Consider the following 19,415-nt stretch of genomic DNA (forward strand, 5'->3'; position numbering starts at 1 on the left):
TCCCTCCCTTCCTTCCTTGCTTCCTTCCTTCCTTCCTTCCTTCCTTCCTTCCTTCCTTCCTTCCTTCCTTCCTTCCTTCCTTCCTTCCTTCCTTCTTTCCTTCCTTCCTTCCTTCCTTCCTTCCTTTCTTTTTCTATCTATCTATCTATCTGTCTATTTACATATTTATATATTATACATTATACTATACAGTATATGTGTGTATAGATGTATATATGTATGATACACACACATGCCCGTTACACACCACCTGCAAGCTGACATGTACCAGGCAGAGGGGCCTGGGCAGGTGTTTCAGCAGGCCTCAGACCCACAACAAGGGCCCCCAGAAGTTCAAACAACCAAACCTCCTCCCATCAACCTTTCTTCTTTGCAGCAGTTTGGAAGGCTTGTCTCGAAAGGAAGCATTCTCAAGAATGTTTCTGTTTTGGGGAGGGACGTGTAAGTTGGGGGACAGGAGAGAGAACTGTGCAATAAAAATACCCAGCATGGCAGGTTTCTTTATACAGGATGGGGGTGGAGATGATTTATTTCAGAAATGAAAGCAATGTAAAATTAAAAATTGAAACCAAAAAAATTCAGCATGCGTCATGGTGATGCTAATCTCTCATTCTGAAAGATGTCATGCAAAGAAGTCCAATGTTGGGGCTGGGAGGAGGAGGGAGGAAACTAGGTTCTACTGCCCAAGCTTGTTCAAATTTGGGAAACTTTGAACATCCTCTGCGACATCCTCTCTTTACCTGGTACACTGCTCTACTACAATGTCAGATTCAACCTAAATTTAAGATTTGGGGCTTACATTTTGAATAGGCTCAAAAAGAAAACAGAAAGAATTTCCCAAGGTCTCTGCTTGTAGACAGGGAACAGGAAAAATTTGGTAGCTGTTCTTGAAGTTAAAAAAAAAGTATTAAGTGGTAATGGGGTGTGCCTCAGCCCTTCAAAGTGGGCAGGCTGGCTAGGGATTGGGAAACTCTGAGATCACCTGGGTACTTGGTTTTCTTGGCATAGACTTGCCCTGTTTTCATAGCAATGTTTTACACTTGATCTTAGTCAAAAGGCTGAGAAGCGATCATAGCAATGTTTTAGAGAAAGAAAGAAAGAAAGAAAGAAAGAAAGAAAGAAAGAAAGAAAGAAAGAAAGAAGAAAGGGAGAAAGAAGAAAAGAAAGAAGAAAGAGAAATAAAGAAAAAAGGGAGAGAGAGAAAGAAAGAAGGAAGAAAGGAAGAAAGAGAAAAAGAAAGAAAGAAAGGAAAGAAAGGAAGAAAGAAAGGAAAGAAAGGAAGAAAGAAAAGGAGAAAGAAAAGGAGAAAGAAAGAAAGAGAAAGGAGAAAAGGAGGAAGGAAGGAACAGGATCAGCAAAAGAACAGAACATTGCTTTAGGTCTCAGAAGATGGCGTCTGTATTTCTGCCACTTTATTGTTGATGGGAGGAAACAAGCATTCTTGGGCTCCTACTATGTGCCAGGTATTATGCTAAGTCCATTATAAATATAGCTCATTTGAGACTCACAACAACCCTGGGAGGGAGCTGTTGTCATTTTCCCTATTTTACAGATGAAGAAACTGAGGCAAACAGAAGTTAAGCGGCTTATCCAGGGTCACACAGGCAGGAAGTGTCTGAGGCCAAATCTGGACTCGGGTCTCCCTGACTCCGGGCTGCTGCTCTACCCACTTAGCTGCCTCGGAGGATCAGGGATGCAGAGCTGAGAAGGAAGCTCGGGATTCCTCCATGGGCTCTGCTGCCATCACGCAGACAAACAGGCAGAGCTGCGATGGGAAAGTGGATCTTCTAGCTGTATATCCAGGGGGCCCGGCACGGCCTCTGTGGGCCTCAGTTTTCTCATCTGTGAAATGAGCTAGAGAAGGAAATGGCAAACTATCTTGGTGACCCTGGGCAAGTCACTTACCCTGTCTGCCTCAGTTTCCTCCTCTATAAAATGAGTTGGAGAAGGAAATGGCCAATGACTCCAGGATCTCTTCCAAGAAAACCTCAAATGGGATCCCAAAGAGTCAGACGTGACTCAACAACAGAGATTCTTAATTTTTGAGGCTTCTGGACCCCTTTACCAACTGAATGCAGCTCAAGGCTGCTGAGGTTAGTGATTTAAATGCATAAAATAAAATCTGTAGGACTACAAAGGAAAGCAATTTTATAGTAAAATACAAATGTAAGTTTACTTCCAAGGCGAGTTCATGGACCCTCTGAAATCTAGCCAGGGACCCTCGTGGACCTCAGCTTAAGAATCCTCCAGCTGGTTTAACTCTCCCAACTTATAGATGAGGTCACCGAGGCCAGGAGAAGAGCGACAGCCAGCGTTTATGCTCGTGGCATTTGATAATTACTATTTCACTTGATCTTAACGGCCACAAGTGAACATTTATTTTTCACATACTGTATTCATTCCTGGACATTTAGGGAGATTTTCTGTGTGTTCCTGTGTCTGGGCTCCGGGTCACAGATACCATCTGCTCTGCTGCTTTTCCCATTTTCTTTGTTCCTGGGAATCCCAAGGAATGTCGTCCCCCCCTTTTTTTTTTTCTTAAACAGAATTTGATGAAGAGACGAAGGGGGGATTGCAGTCCTTTTGCAGCCTCCGTCATCCGTGGGCCTGAAGGGATGGGGAGCGGGAGAGAGGCTGAAGGAGCACCTCTTCGTTAGCTCTCACCCATGAAAGATGTCGGGATGACCAAGGGGGGGACTCCTAAAAATCTGAGCTGTCTCACCCAGCTCGGGGAGCCCTCTGTTTCTATTGGTTATGTTACTGGCTTAACCAATAAACCAGCATAATCCATAAACATATTCTTATCCCAAAATCAGTCTCTTGAGATCACTTTCATTGGGGCTGTTATTATTCCCATTTTCAGAGAAGGGAACTGAGGCAAGCAGAGGTTATTTGGCGTTCCCAGGGTCACAGAGCCAGTGGTCTCGGCTGGGTCAGAGTTTTAGAGCAAAAAGGGGCCTTCAGGGCCATCGAGTGCTACCCCCAAATATAAAATTAGAAGAGGAGGCCGAGGTGTGTGTGTGGGATTTGCAGGAAGGTCACGAGTGGGGGATGCTGTTTGAGAACATTCTCCCCACGAAGGCTGCCGTGTCTCCAAACTGTCCCCACCCGCAGCATCCTCTTATTACATGGATCTGAACTTCCTTCGGGGGCTTCTTTTTGCCCTGAAATTGGAGGCTGACTTTCTGCTTCCACGAGCTTCAGAGAGGAGAGCTCTCTGTGCAAAGGCCCACTTCGGGCCCCTCCAGGATGCTGCTGCCCCCCCCAGACTGGAGAGGCCTCAGGGAGAAAGGAGGATTCAGAGCTAGATCAAAGCCCTTATTCACTCATGAAGAGCCAGAAGAGCTGAGCAGAGTGCCTGGCACAGGGGTTGTTGTTATTCCCGCATTTCAGTCATGTCTGACTCTTCCTGACCTCATTTGGGGTTTTCTTGGCAAAGACACTAGAATGGTTTGCCATTTCCTTCTCTGGCTCGTTTGTACAGATGAGGAAATGAAGGCCAACAGGAAATGAAGGATGAAGTGACTTGCCCAGGGTCACACAGCTATTAAGGGTCTGAGGGCAGATTTGAATTCAGGAAGAGGAGTCTGGCACATAGCGGGTGCTTAAGGAATGTTTATAGATTGATTGAGATGGGAAGTGAATTTCCTAAGGTCACAGAGAGGATTAGAACCCAGGTCTTTTGACCCCTGTTCCTATGTGCATCCCACTACCTGTAAATAGAAGGGAAACTACCAACTACTCCTGTAAATGTCTTGCAAAATCAGCCTCTTGTCTCTAGTCAGAAGAGCAAAACTCAAAATCAAGGTCGCTTGAGAAGGGATTAACACCGAGCACCGACAGTGACTAGTTTTTCCTTCTAAGTCCCCATCAGGATTCTTGGTTTGTCCATTCCTCCCTGGACCTTCCTTTCCTCACCTATAAAATGGAAGGTTGGACCAGAGCTTCTGAGGTCCTCCCTTGCTCTACGCCAGTGGTTTTTCCCTTTTACCTTCTAAGCATGTTCGTCCTCCTGACCATTATTTTTGTAGCGTGCAATCATCCGTCCAGTTATTTCTCAAGAACTTTTTTCATTTTCCTCTATTCCTTATCCCTCCCATTGCTACCACATCAATTAGGCCCTCATCATCCTAGTCGTCTCACCTCCATGCCTAGACCCAATTTCTATCCACTCCCACCAGAACAGTGTGCTCCACCCCTGGGTTCACCACCTGTGATAGGTGAGCTTTTTGCCTTGGTTTGCTGGGGGGCCAGTTCTTCAGGCTGCTTTTGGCCATCTCTTTACCCAGCTTTCCCCCATTAGAATGTAAGCTCCTTAAGGGCACGACCTGGCCCAGTCCTCCAAGATTGTAGGGTTCTAGAGGTAGAACAGGAGGGGACCCTTGCAGTCATCTAATCAAACCTCCATCATTTTACAGATGAAGAGACCAAGGCCTAGAGAGGTGAAGGATTTGCCCAAGGCATAAGGGTGAGAGATGGGATATCTTCAAATTTAGTATTCTTCCTATTGTACCACCTGCCTCCCACAAGATCTAAAAACAACCTCAGCAGGGCTTTGTATTTGTATCCCTAGTGCTGAGGATATCCTACTTGGTCATTTGTTCTCAGTCATTCGTCCATGGAGAACAACAGTAATAATAACTCCATTTACATAGTGCTTTAGGGTTTACACAAATACTGATTTTCAGAGTTGGAAGACACCTTAGCAGCCATGAGTGAACAAAAATGTTCTCTTTCATAGGTTTGAGAGGAATTCATATAACTTTTGCTTAAAGACCTCCACTGAAGACCCTGCCTAGCTCTAAATCTATGGCTCTAAAACTCAGAACATTTTCATCTGGACAAGACTCAGAGAATCATTGGATCACAGATTTAGAGGTGGAGCAGACTTCATAGGTCATCAAGTCCAAACCCTCATTTTATAGAATAAGATTCTGAGTCTTGGGAACATTGAGTAACTTTCCAAGGTCATACATATAATCATAGACCTGGAACTTGGAGGGACCTCAAGAGTCATCTTGTCCAACACATACACCAAAGGAACACCCATTATGGCCATCCAGTATCTTCTTGGAGTGCTCTCAGGAAGGGCACCTACCACGATTTTAGGTAGCCCATTCTTCCTTTGGACAGCTCCAACTGATAGTAAGTTTTTCCAGACTGTGAACTTAAATAAACTTAAAACTTTTCAACGTCTACTCTTTGATTCTGGGTCCAAACAGAGCAAATCTAGTTCCTACTAAGTGTGAGAGTCCTTTAAATACCTGAAGATAACTATCATGTCTCATCTGAGATTTCTCTTCTTCAGGCTAAACACCCAAGTTTCTTCAACTGAAACTTTTGAGTCTTGGATTCCATCATGTTGGTTTCTCTCCTCTAGACACTCTTCAAATTATTAATGACTTTCTGAAGCAGTAGGGATCTAGATGAGAGATGTCAAATTCATACCAATACTCTCTGAACCAGATTAAAACGTAATTGGGAAGTGCTCAACAAAATAAATAAAAATACAATACAACATAGATAATGTGAATTTGTGATCTTCTAAGTTAATATACAAACTGCAGAGCTCCATTTCTACTTGGTTTTCACACCACTGGTCTTGACTGTTCACAAAGCTCCAGATGAGGTCTGACAAGGGACTGTCCTTGCCCTAGAAGCTATGCCCTTCTTAATGCACCTCAATATTGCATTAACTCTTTGGAGGCCACAGTGCCCTGCTCACTTATATTGAGCAAGCATCCATATTAATTAATGCCTTCTGGCATATTTTTTTTTCCTGAACACCAGCTAGGTCTCCAGATCTCTGCCATCTTTTACTTATGCAATTGATGTTTCATACCCAAGTGCAAACCTTTACATTGATCTCCACTGGATTCCTTCTTATTTGATTCAGCCCAATTTTCTATCACCATGATTCTGTGACACAGTGGGATGGCTCTCCTTCCCACAAAATTTTATCATCTTCAGATTGAGTAAGCTCAACACTATAACCTGTCAAGATCTTGGGGCTCTCAAATGATGGAGGGGAACTGGCCAAATCAAGCACTTTTCAAGGGGTAGGAGACAGGAAGGAATATGGAGCAAAGACATGAGGATGGTGCAGACAGAATGGAGTCAGAGCAGTGGGAGACAAGGTGGCAGCCGATGAGATGCTGTGAGCTGTTCTTTTACCTTTGGGTGGAGCTCGGCGATTGGAAAGCCCTTGCAATGTGAATCGCTTTCTAGCAAGAGCTGAACGCTCAAGGGGAAGGTTGGCAGAAGCATCAGCTAGGAGAGAGAGGCAGAGAGGGGAAAGAGATAAGGCAGGAAGGTGCAAATCAGGAAGCTTGGGGGACAGGAGGGACTTCAGCAGCAGAGCTGTGAAAACCAATATGGCAGCCTGCATATGTGCACAAACCATTTCCATTTCAAGGTAAATAAAAACTACAGCAGCATCAATCCACAGAAACGTGCAGGAGTTAAGGGAACGAAGGTCCTTACCAGGTAACTGTTCAGAAAAGAAAGGGTGGGGGAGAAAGAAGAGGAGAGAGGAAACCAGCAGGGAGGGAAGGGAGGAGAGAAAGAGGGGAGCAGGGAACAACAAAATAGTTTTTTTTTTTGTTGAAACCCTCTTTCCTCACTCTTTGAGGATCTGAAAGTACCATTTATCCAAGTTAAAAGGATTAATTGATATATTACTCTTTTAGAGTTTCAAAGCACTTGATAGGAATAGTATCTCATTTGGTCTCTATAACAACTTTAATAATAGGTTGATCCTAATATTATCCCTTTTTTGTTCAGTCACGTCCAGCTCTTCATGACCCCAGTTGGGCTTTTCTTGGCAATGACACCAGAGTGGTTGACCATTTCCTTCTCCAACTCATTTTACAAATGAGAAAAATGGAGGCAGAAAAGAGTTAAGTGACTTGCCCTAGGTCACCCTGTTAGTAAATGTCTGAGGCTGGATTTGAACTCAGGACTTCCTGCTTCTAGGTCTGGCACTCTGTCTACCATACCACCTAACTGCTCAGTTTATTAATGACATACATGAAATGCCTAATGAGCCTCATCTAACTATGGACTAGGGGAAGTATTAGAAGAGTCTGACTCATTCTCTGATCTGCTCGCCCCCAACCCCCTAAAAAGCCAAAGGGTTCCACCATTCCTACTTTTCAAAAGGAGGCCCCAACAAGGTGCTCAGGGTTTAGCAGCAAGTAAAGGAGGAGATAGGCAGGTTGTGCAGTGGATAGAGTGAGCATTGGGCTGGGAATCCGGAAGACTTATTCTTTCTGAGTTCAAATCTGAGCTTAGACACTGTTATAAGGAAAATTGGGATTTTAGACGTTTAGTATAAAGTAGCAGCCAGGCCTGTGAGGCAAGCGCTGGAGGGTTCCAATCATGGAATAGTGAGAAGGAAGGAAGTCTTTTTCCTGAGTGACTCTGGTATGGCTGAGGCAGGGAGATGCTGGCTTTAACTCTCCAGAGAAGAGCCCAGGATAGTGGATTTGTCTCCTACAAGAAACATCTATCCTGGGGAAGTTCAGGCTTGAGCAGTGAACTTAGCTCTGGATGGTGGACATCCAGACTGGTTCAGCTCCCTGCCTTCATCTCTTTGTGGATTTTACTTGCTGTGGAGCCCGTGTTCCTAGAAAACCTCAGATCACCGCTGGAGCTGAGGAGGACCCAGTTGTGAGACATCCATGTCCCCTTCTAACCTGCCAAGCTGGACCAGAGTAGAGTTTGTCCCACCTTTCCGGTCCCTGGAGTCTGTCCATAGCTAGTTTTAGTGTGACCTTTCTCTAAATCACCAACCCTAAAACTCATCATTAAAACTATTTTTATTTACTTCCCATGTCTTCTTGTACTCCAACACAGAGCCGACTGTTAGAGACCTTCCAAAACTGGAGTTTCCCCGGCTAGGCTGGTGACCAATAAACTGTCAAGTGCTACTGCCAACCTGAGTGTGTACTTTGTCCATTATCCATTTCCCACATTCCTCGTGTAGGTTATCTTGTGTGTCCTATCACTTGTGAGTTTATGTTTTACACCCTTGTGTTCACTTGTTATTCCCATTTACCTATTTCAACAACTTATGTGGCCCTGGGCAAGTCATTTAACCCTTTTTGCTTCCATTTCCTTGCCTATGAGGCAGAGAAGGAAACGATCCACTACTCTAGTATTTTTGCCAATAAAACCCCAAATGGGGTCACCAAGAGTTGGACATGACTGAAAACGATTGACCAACAAAAGAAGAAGACTGGAGCCATCGAGCAAGTCTCTTCCAGTGATTTATCTACATGTGATCCTTTAGTTAGCAAATGAATCTTTTTTCTTTAAAAATAAAAGATAAGATATTAGCTTAAACCATTCTTTTGAGACCAATTTCCTAAGTAGGTACTTAATAAATATTTATTAACTTGACACTTTATCCAAGACTGTTTCTGGACTTTAGTTCTAGAATAATAATAGGTAGGAGTGATATAATGCTTTGCACAATATTATCTCCTTACAACTGCACTGTAAGATAAGTGATATTATTATGATCCTAGATAAGGCAAGCCAGGCACACACAAGGTAAATCATTCGCCCAGGTCACAGAGCTGGTGACTGAGACAAGATATGAATGATTCGGCTGACTCTAAGTTTAGCATATATGGTCCTGGGAGTCCTGCTATCCAAAGACCAACCTTGCTAACCTCAGAGAACTTCATCACAAAGTTGGTGATAAAGTAATGAAGTTTTTTGGCCTCAGCAGCTCTTGAAAACCACCCACCAAGTCATGGAGGGCATTGAAATTATACCAACTGGCCTCAAAGAAAACCGCCAAACTGGTTTCCCAAGGGAGCTAAATTGGCAGATTTTGTGCCAAAAGCAGGGCATAAAACCCAACAAAACCTGAGCCATCCCTGAAGGCTGCAGAGTTGAGCATCTCATCCTGGGTACCAACATATCTAGAATCCACGGCTCCCTCATTTCCTGGCATTACAGCCTCCCCACCCCTAACTCCTAGCCTCCACTTGAGTATGGATTCTAACTGCCCTCAACCATCACTCCTTCCTGAAGTTGGCCCATGATACATTCCACTCCCACCTGTCTTCTTGACCTTACCCCTGGAGAAAGCCCATTTTCGATGGCATTGTTAGCAATGGTGTAAATCTTTGTAAAATCAGATTCACATTCTGAGCTGGGAGGTTTCCATGGTCTCCCAAGGATGACTGCAGGGAGGAAGGGTTGCATCCCAAAGGAAGGAAAAGGAAAAAAGACAGGAGTTTGGGGAGGTGGTAGTAGAAGTGAGGAAGACATCATGTAAACCCTTGAAGAGGTCTTGGGTCCATTCTAGTAGGAGTTCTGTATCTAGACGTGGATCCTCCAGGCCAAGGGCTGCTAAACTCGTTTGGATCATGGACCACTTTAGGCAAACTGCTGGAAGCAACAAAGCCCGTGGGTTTCTCTTCTTGGAATAATGTTTTAAACTACATAAAACAAAATACATACAACTACAAGAAATAAGTTATACTGCTGAAAGTGGGTATCAAAATATATTTTAAAAAAATAAACCAAGTTCAAACATCTCAGGGTAAGAACCTCTGCTCTAGACTATTTGAAACGGTTAGCATATTCGGCCACTCTGGCCTCAGTTTCTTCCTTCTCCTGAAACAGAAGGGAGATGGATTAGAGGACCTCTAAGTTCCCTTCCAGCCCTAGAGAAGCCTGGGAGCAGAGACTTAGAGCTGAAAGGGCTCTCAGAAGCCAGCTGGTCCAACTCCCTCATTTTCCAGATAAGGAACTAAAGAGACTTGGGGGAGGTCAGTGTAATAGTCTCAGGACTGTAAATTAAAGGGAGAAAAATTTCACAGGTACAAGTATTCCCCTGCTTGAAACAGGCCCAATCTGTGAAATGTAGATTTGCTTAACAAAAATAAATAGTGCAGGGAGGACAGTGAGAGTCTGCTCTGTGACAACTTTACCACACAATAACTTCCTACTCATTTAAAACACGGTTTTACTTACCCGTCTCCTCCAATCCTCCTATACAGAACCAACTGGGAATGTGTCTCTAGTATCAATCAATGAACGGACATTTATTGGGCTCTGAGTACAATGAATTAAACCCTTTCTGCTCATAAAGAGCTTACATTCTAAGGGGGAGACAACAGGCATGTTTATAAATTCATATAAAGGAAATCAAGAGTGACTGGAGTTGGGGGGAAGACTGGGAGGGATCGGGGAGGGCTTCTTGGAGAAGGAGATGCTTGAATTAAGCTCAGAAGGGAATGACAGATTTTTAAGAGGAAGAATGTACTCCAGTCATGGCACAGCCGGTGCAAAGGCCCACAGGTGAGAAACGAGAGTGTTGTGTGAGAGGAAGAACAAGGGAGTCAGCAAGAGTGTGTGAAGGAAGAATATTGTACGATAATGCTAGAAAGGTAGGTTGGAACCAGGTCACTACTTCACATGTGGCCAGATCTCAAGACCTTTCACCATCCTGGATGTTCTCATCTCTTTTCTGGGATGCCAAAGTTCTGTTCTTGACCACAGGCTGCCTTGAACTGACCATCTCAGCCTCACCTCCTTAAGCTAAATTCCAATTCTCAGGATCCTGTCAGCTCTCCATGATTTTTAATCTTAATTTGGCCTTAATTTTTTCATTGAAAAAAAAAACTGAGACCAAATATTGTAGTTTGGATGTAAACAATTTAGTCTGAAAATTTTCTTGAAGATTGAGCAAATCACTTAACGTCTCTGAGTCTCAGTTTCCCCATCTGTAAAATTAGGCGGTTTTATTGAATGACCTCTGAGGTTGCTTCCAGCTCAAGATCTGTGATTCTCTGTAAACCCAACTTCCTATGCCTCAGTTTCCTCATTTGTAAAACGAGGAGGCTGACCCTTCTTAGTCTGGATTTATGATCCTGTATCATCTTAATTTCACCTTAAAGAAGAAAAATTCTGCAATAAGTTCTATCCCAATGGGGGGAGATGGGCGCTTGGCTTGAAGGTGGTTATGGAAGGTGGGAAGGGCTGGGAGGGGAGACATCATCAGGTGGACAGGTGGTGATGCTATAACTATGGCAACAAGGGCACTCTAGTGAGAAAAAGGGGGCAGCACTTAGCCTGGGCTACCGACAGGTCAGATGGGTTGAGTCCCTACTGATACAGCAGAAGTCATGAGGGAAGCAGGATGAGGGCGCCATATTGAATACCCACTCACGCCCTACACACATGATCAAAGTGACTTGGGAGGCCCTCCCATCTTTAGGGGTTCAGTGAAAAGGGCCCTGTGTTTGGAGGCTCAGCAAACCTTGTCTCTGTGGTTTATTATCTGGGTTACCTTGGACAAGTGGCTTCATGTGGCCAGCCTCAGTCTTCTTCATTGCTAAATTAGAAAACGGGACTAGATTACCTCTGATTTCTCATTTCTATTTTCTGCATTTTGTGAATGTTGTATTTTCCATAAGCTCCAGGTGGGAGACAGAGGCCTAAACAATCAAAGGATCAGACAGATCTGAAGTTCTAGATGTGGGAGGAACCTCAGAACCCAACCTCTCATTTTACAGATGGGGAAACAGAGGCACAGGGTATAGGTGACCATTGAATGAGCTAACATGTAAAGCGTGTTTTATAAACTTATATAAATGCTATTCATTTATCCTTAATAATGACAATTGTAATTATTATGAGCTAAGATTATACAGGCAGGCAATAGCAGAACCAAGAGTCAAACTTATGTCCTTTGACTCCAAATGATTATACTGTTGCACCAAGTCCCATGGCTAAGTAGTGACAGAACTGTGCCATGGAAGCATCCCCTCCAAGGTGCAAAGGCTCCCATGGGTGATCTAGCCTGACTGGCATGGTGGAAAGGCCAGATCTGGCATTAGAGAGCCTGGCCCAAGATCCTCCTTCTGCCTCTCCTGGGTGGCCTTGGGCAAGCTCCTTGGCTTCTCTGGGCTTCGGCTTTCTCCTTAGTAAAAGAAAGAGGTCACCCAAACTGGCCAGTGTGAGTCCTCTTTCAGCTCTAACTCTGGCCCTCCAGACCACTTTGTTTTATAGCTGAGGGAACTAAGGCCTGCAGAACAAAGGAACTCACCCAACGTCACAAAGGGAATACACATTAGCAGTGCCAGGATTCCATCCTAGGGGCCTGATGCCCAATTCAGCCTTCTTTTTCCACTGAACCACCCGAGACCCTCCAGCTTGGGAGAGGAAACCCAACAAATCTTGGGTACAAGTGGGACTAGAAGGCGGCTTTCCACCCCAAAGGCCTCAGACATATTGGTAAAAGTATTAAACTTTTATTTAAAAAATTTATTAAACCATTATTATTGGCTTTCTATGAAAAAAAAGCTGGCAACATGCTTTTGAGTTTAACCTTCATTATTAATCATTTCTCTACCACTTTCTTAAGTCATGTAATCAATGAAACAATAGATCATGCTCTGATTTGTAGTGTTTCTTGATTAAATTTAATCATTGATAGGTTATCTCTGGCACAACCCTGCCTGGACTGTACTTTTTCTACCTTCTCTTGAGAAAAGGCCATTTCTTCTTTTTTTTTTTTTTACCCTCCACCTTAGAATAAATACTATGCATGTATGTTCTGTGTATGTATGTATGTTCTAAAACAGAAGATTGTAAGGGCTAGGCAATGGAAGGCCATTTCTTTTCAACAGGAGAAATTTGATCTCAACCCCAACCAGCAGATGGAAATCCATTTTGACCCATAATGGCAGCAGTCATTGCCGTTTGATGACTTTTCCCTCTTTTTCCCTACCCCAAGTTAATGGGGGTCCTAGAACTCAGGGTCAGGAGTCCCTGCCTGAAGCTGTTCATCAGTGGTACCCTTTTCAGCTGTGTCTCTCCCCTATGGATGCCTTACCTCGCTTTTGTCTGTTGCTGTTGGGACTAGGGTTTGGGTTCTTGCTGGTAGAATTTTCTAGTCCCGATGATTCAGGCTTGTTTTCATAGATACTTGCTGATTTTCTGCTATACCTTCAGAGAAAGAAACATAGATGTCAACAGGAGAAAGTAGGAATGGCCCGTGTGTCTGTATCTTTGGGCCATTCGGGTAGTATTCACAAAAGATAGTCTCCATGTGAAAAGCTGGGTTATCAGTCCAATTCATAGGATCTCTGGAGCACAGACGGGATCTAAGAGGACGCCAAGGTACAGAATTATAGATTTGGAACTGCAAGGGAACAGAGAGGCCATCTAAGTCCAACTCTCTCATTTTACAAATAAGGAACCTGAGGCACAGAATGATTAAGTGACTTGCCCAGGGTTACAAAGCTAGGAAGTAATAGCTCAGAATTAAAGTCCACATTCTAACTCCTGTTTTAGCATATTTTTCATGGTCTCACACACCATCTCAGTTCAATTCAGCAAGGACCTGTTGCCTACTTGGGATGGATCAGACATTGGGCAAATGGAGACCAAAAAGAAATTAAATAATTCTTTGCCTGAGAGAGATGACAATGTGTATATACCATTGTAGTTCAACCCACGTGATAAAATTATGTTAGAAAAATTACCCAAGGGATAACTGGCTAGGGGGAGAGGGAGTCACTGAAAACCACAAAAGGTTTTTTGCCCTCCATTCTTACAAATGACCAATATAACTGCCCTAAGTTTGAAAGAGGCACACCGGTGTGTCTCATTATCTCTGTCTGTTACCTCCTACTAATGAGACTAGTTAAAAAGGCTTTAGGGGTGGTATGTGCTGAGAACCTCACAAACTGGGGCATCTGATACCCTGTAATTTCATCAAGTTGACTATGGATCTGGAGATTCTCTCATCACACATGCTAGCAAAAAACTGGAAGTAAAGTAAATGCCTATTGATTAAGGAATGGCCAAACATGTTGCAATATCTGAATGCACTGAAATATGATTATGAAGATGACAAGGGGGCAACTGGGTAGCTCAGTGGATTGAGAGCCAGGCCTAGAGACAGGAGGTCCTAGGTTCAAATCTGGCCTCAGACACTTCCCAGCTGTGTGACCCTAGGAAAGTCACTTGATCCCCATTGCCTACCCTACACAGTATTGACTCCAAGACAGAAGGTAAAAGTTAAAAAAAAAAGATGACAAAAGGTTTTCAGTCAGTGCTGGAAGAGCAAGATGTATACACTGATCAGGGAGCTATGTGTTGGTCCAACTCTTTTAGAAAACCATTTAGAAGTGTGCCAGGAAAGGAACAGTCCATTCCCTTTGATAGAACATCGAGCAATGCTCTCTTGCTGGGCACATACCTCAAGGTGGCCAAAGACCAAACGAAAGGCCCATCATCATAATAACTAATATTTATATAGCACCTACTATGTGCTAGGGACTGTGATAAGTCCTTTACAATTATTACCTCATTTGATCCTCACAACAACCTGGGGAGGTAAGAGCTGTTATTATATCCATTTTACAGGTGAGGAAACTGAGGCAAAAGGGAGTTAAGTGACTTGCCCAGAGTCACACAGAACTAGTATGTGTCTGGAGCTAGATTTGGACCTGTGTCTTCTTGATTCCAGCATTCTTTTCACTGTGCCACCTAATTCCCATATAAATCAAGATATTCAAAGCAGCATTTTTTCTAGGTATTTAAGAAGTGAATACAAAATGGATGTTTCTTGGACAAGATTTCAAACTGGATGAGGTAACTTTGAGGCCAAGAGGTCCCAGTCCCACCTAGAATGGGCAAGGGAGGCCTAGGCTTGTCTTAAAGTTTTTAGAATTAGCTCAGAGTATCTGGAAACTTGTTGCATCCTACAAAGTGATCTGCCTTCCAGAGAGGTCATAAGAGCTCTAGAATTGGCTCAGATCCCCCAGAAGCAGCTACACTGCTCTTACTCTCCCCTTCTCTCTCCTAGCATTGATCCTCTGGGTTAATCTTAGAGATTCCTTGACTCCACCAAAGGTCTTGGGCCAAAGGCTATCTATCACTTAAATTAGCATCCTGATCACAAAATGTTTGGGCATTAGCAGGATTTGGATTATCCCAAAGAAGGCATCCAGGAGCACCCAGAAATAATCTAAATAGGGTATGTCTCTAAATCCACTCAGGTCAAAGTCACATCTATTTCTTTTCAGCCCTGGTGTGGACAACCCAGATTCTCATGATCAGGGACAAAGAAGTAAGATGCTGATCACATCCTCATCCATAGAGGGGCAGTATGATATATGAAGAGCTCTCAGCACACTATATAAATGTTAGATATTCTGATTATGATTACATAGTCATATCTGAGTTTAAGAAAACTCAGAGCCTTTGGGCACTCATTTGTGAAGGACTGATTGAAGGGATCAGAATTAAAAGGCTACTTCAATAATCTGGGAGAGAGTGATTTAGAAGATGGCAGCTTAGATGGAGCAAATCTTCAGACCTCTGTACCCTTTCCACATTGAGATAAAAAACAAAGCACTTCAAGAAGAAAGAAAACCAAATTTAACAAGAGGACAGAGCAGGGAAATCCTACTGCTGGACAGCTCAAGAAATATGCCAAGAAAAAGGCTTGAATTCTTGAACTGTTGGGTCTTAGGGTGTAGAAGGGGAATTCCAGGACCCCTCTCCCACAGGCTGTATGGAGTCTCCAGTGGCCCCTGAAATCTCTGGGTGGGCAAACACACCAGCCTGGAGAAAGGGCCTTGCTGGCCCTAGACTCAAGGAGTTGAACACAGATGCCAGGGAGGTGGCTAGAGGAGAAAGGCAGAGAAATACAGCAAAAACACTCAGAAGATGGTGGCTTAGATGGAGCAAAACTTCAGACCTATGTGCTTTACCATACAAAGATAAAAAACAAAGTGCTTAGAGAGAAAGAAAACCAAACTAACAATAGGACAGAGCAGGGGGACCCTATTGCTGGACAGCTCAGTGAAAACACTCCATCTTACCTCCCCCCCCAACACACACACACACACCTTTTTCTCTTGAGGTTTTAACCTCAGGTCACATTAAGTGCTACAGATTAACCCAGTCCAGGCTTAATCCCATCAATTGGACAGACAAGAAGTCTTCAGAGGGCAGGGGAAACTCCAACACCCCTTCCCCATAGACTGCAGAGAAAGTCACTACAAACCTCCATTGCTAGCTGGGGGAAGATCTTTCATCAAAGCTCATTAAATCCATTAACCTAATCAACTAGCAGAACAGAGAAGGAAAAAATATGAGTAAACAACAGAAAAAGAGAAAAGAAATTATAATTGATAGCTTCTTTCCAGGAAGCAAACAAAGAGCAAATGAAATAGAAGAAGATCAGGAAGTTCCAGTGAATTGGAAAAAGGAAATACATGAACTAAAACAAGAAAATAAGGTCTTAAAATCCAAAATTGACCAGCTTGAAAACAAAGCAAAGAAAATCAGACCAGAAGGAGAAGGATGGCCAAAAAGCCAGGGATGAAATTCAGTCTTTAAAAAATAGAATTCAACAACGAGAATCAAATGACTTCACAAGGCAGCAAGAATATATAAAACAAAATCAAAAAAATGAAAAATTTGAGGAGAATATGAAACACCTCATTGATACAACCACAGATCTAGAAAACAGATCTTGAAGAGACAATTTAAGAATTATTGGTCTACTGGAACATCATGGCAAAAGCAAAAGCCTGGACATCATCCTATAGGAAATTATCAAAGAAAACTACCCTGACATTCTTGAACAAGAAGAAAAAGTGGAAATTGAAAGAATCCACAGATCATCTCTTACATTTAATCCACAACTGACAACTTTTAGGAATATTATAGCCAAATTCAAAAACTACCAGACCAAGGAAAAAATATTACAAGCTGCTAAGAAGAAGCATTCAGATACCAGGGAACCACAGTTAGGATAACACAGGATCTGGCTACATCTACATTGAAGCACTGGAAGGCATGGAATATAATATTCCAGAAAGCAAGAGAACTGGGTCTACAACCAAGAATCAATTATCCAGCAAAACTGACTATATTCTTGCAGGAGAAAGTATGGTCATTTAATACAATTGAAAACTTCCAAGCATTCATAAAGAAAAAACCAGACTTAAACAGAGAGTTTGCTGCCCAAATACAGAACTCAAGAGAATCACCATAAAATAATTAAGAGAGCAGGGGGAAAAAACCCAAAACAAAACAAAACAAAACAAAAAACCTTTTCTTTAAGGGACCCAATAAGTTCAATTGATTTGTATCCCTAGAAGAAACAAAGTTATTGTTAACTATTAAAAATTATTATTATCAACAGGGTAGCTAGAAGAAGTTTACTTAGAGGGAACAGTGACAAACTGTATAGGATGAAATGTCAATATATATATATATAAAACTAGAGGGGAAAAAAGGAGATAATATTAAGAGAAATGGGAAAACAGACAAAATGGAGTAAATTTATATTCCATAAAGAAGCGTGTGGGGCGAACAGGGGAGAAGACCAATACACTGGATGGGTAAAGAGGTTGGAGAGAGGAAATACTTAATTCTTAAGCGCATTGAAATTAACTTAACGAGGGAAGAACAATCAGATCCATTGGGGCAGATAATTGATTTGCACCCTAGAGAGAAGTAGAAGGGTAACAAATGGACTAGTGGGGAGGGAAGTAACACTAGGTAGGGAGAGGGTGGGGGAGGGGTAACTTTAAAAGACCCTAAAGAACAATAAGAGGGGAATAAGAAGAGGGGGGGGGAGAAAGGGAAGTACAATAAGGGAGGGGATTAGAGGAACTGATTAAAAACAAAACACTGGTATAGAAGGAAATAGTGAAAGAAGAAAGGGCAGGACAAGGAGAGGGAATCAAAATGTCTGGGAATACACAGTTGATAATTGTAACTCTGAATATGATTGGGATGAGATTGCCCATAAAATGGAAGCAAACAGCAGAGTGGATTAGAAACCAAAATCCTACTATATGTTGTCTACAAGAAGCACACAGACAGGCAGACATACATAGAGTAAAAAAAAAAGGCTGGAGAAAAATCTATTGGGCTTCAACTGAGAAAAAGAAGGCAAGAGTTGCAATCATGATTTCTGACAAAGCCAAAGTAAAAATAGATCTGGTTAAAAGAGATAGGGAAGGTAATTACATCCTGATAAAAGGCAGCATAAACAATGAAGAAATAGCAGTATTCAACATGTATGCACCAAATGGTATAGCATCTAAATTTATAAAGGAGAAACTGGCAGAGCTCAAGGAGGAAATAGATAGCAAAACTATACTAGTAGGAGACCTAAACCTTCCCCTATCAGATCTAGATAAATCAAATAAAAAAAAATAAAAAGAGATGAGAGGTAAATAACATCCTAGAAAAATTAGAGTTAATAGATATATGGAGAAAAATAAATAGGGACAAAAAGGAATACACCTTCTTTTCAGCAGTTCATGGAATGTTCACAAAGACTGACCATGTACTAGGGCATAGAAACATGGCAAATAAATGCAAAAAAGCAGAAATAACAAATGCAACCTTATCAAATCATAATGCAATAAAATAGTTATTAGCAAGGATACATGGAGAGGCAAAACAAAAACTATTTGGAAATTAAATAATATGATTCTCCAAAATAAGTTAAAGAACAAATTGTAGAAACAATTAACAATTTCATTGAAGATAATGACAATGATGAAACTTCTTACCAAAACCTATGGGATGTAGCCAAAGCAGTGCTGAGGAGGAAACATATCATTGAGTGCATATATTAATAGGGAGAGCAGAGGTCAATGAATTGGGCATATAACTTAAAAAACTAGAAAGCAAACGAATTAAAAATTCCCAGATGAAAACTAAATTAGAAATACTAAAAATCAAAGGAGAAATTAATAAAATCAAAAGTAAAAGAACTATTAAATTAATAAATAAGACTAGAAGCTGGTACTTTGAAAAAAACAGATAAACTAGACAAAGTACTGGTAAATCTAAAAAAAAAGGAAAGAAGAAAATCAAATTAACAGTATCAAAGATGAAAAGGGAGACCTTACCTCTAATGAAGAGGAAATTAAGGCAATCACTAAAAACTATTTTGCCCAATTATATGGCAATAAATATAGTAATCTAGGTGATATGGATGAATATTTACAAAAATATAAATTGCCTAGATTAACTGCAGAAGAAATAGAATACTTAAATAATCAAATATCAGAAAAAGAAATTGAACAAGCCATCAAAGAACTACCTAAGAAAAAATTGCCAGGGCCTGATGGATTTCACAAGTGAATTTTATCAAACATTCAAAGAACAACTAATCCCAATACTATACAAATTATTTGCCATAATAAGCAAAGAAGGAGTTCTACCAAATTCCTTTTATGGCACTAATATGGTACTGATTCCAAAGCCAGGCAGAACAAAAACAGAGAAAGAAAACTACAGACCAATTTCCCAAATGAACATAGATGCAAAAATCTTAAATAGAATACTAGCAAAAAGACTCCATCAAGTGATCATGAGGGTTATCCATCATGATCAGGTGGGATTTA

At 41.9% G+C, this 19,415-nt stretch overlaps 1 protein-coding gene across 1 annotated transcript in view; it reads right to left on the minus strand.

Moving 5' to 3' along the window:
* LOC123242074 (guanine nucleotide exchange factor DBS-like) overlaps window positions 1–19,415 on the minus strand; it is a 192,825-nt gene that overhangs the window by 7,229 nt on the left and 166,181 nt on the right. The window contains exon 13 of the mRNA XM_044669566.1: window positions 12,860–12,972. Within this exon, the coding sequence (XP_044525501.1) occupies window positions 12,860–12,972 (113 nt within the window). The remainder of the gene's footprint in view (window positions 1–12,859; window positions 12,973–19,415) is intronic.

Source organism: Gracilinanus agilis, chromosome 3, assembly GCF_016433145.1.
Source record: "Gracilinanus agilis isolate LMUSP501 chromosome 3, AgileGrace, whole genome shotgun sequence".
Classification (NCBI taxonomy): Eukaryota; Metazoa; Chordata; class Mammalia; order Didelphimorphia; family Didelphidae; genus Gracilinanus; species Gracilinanus agilis.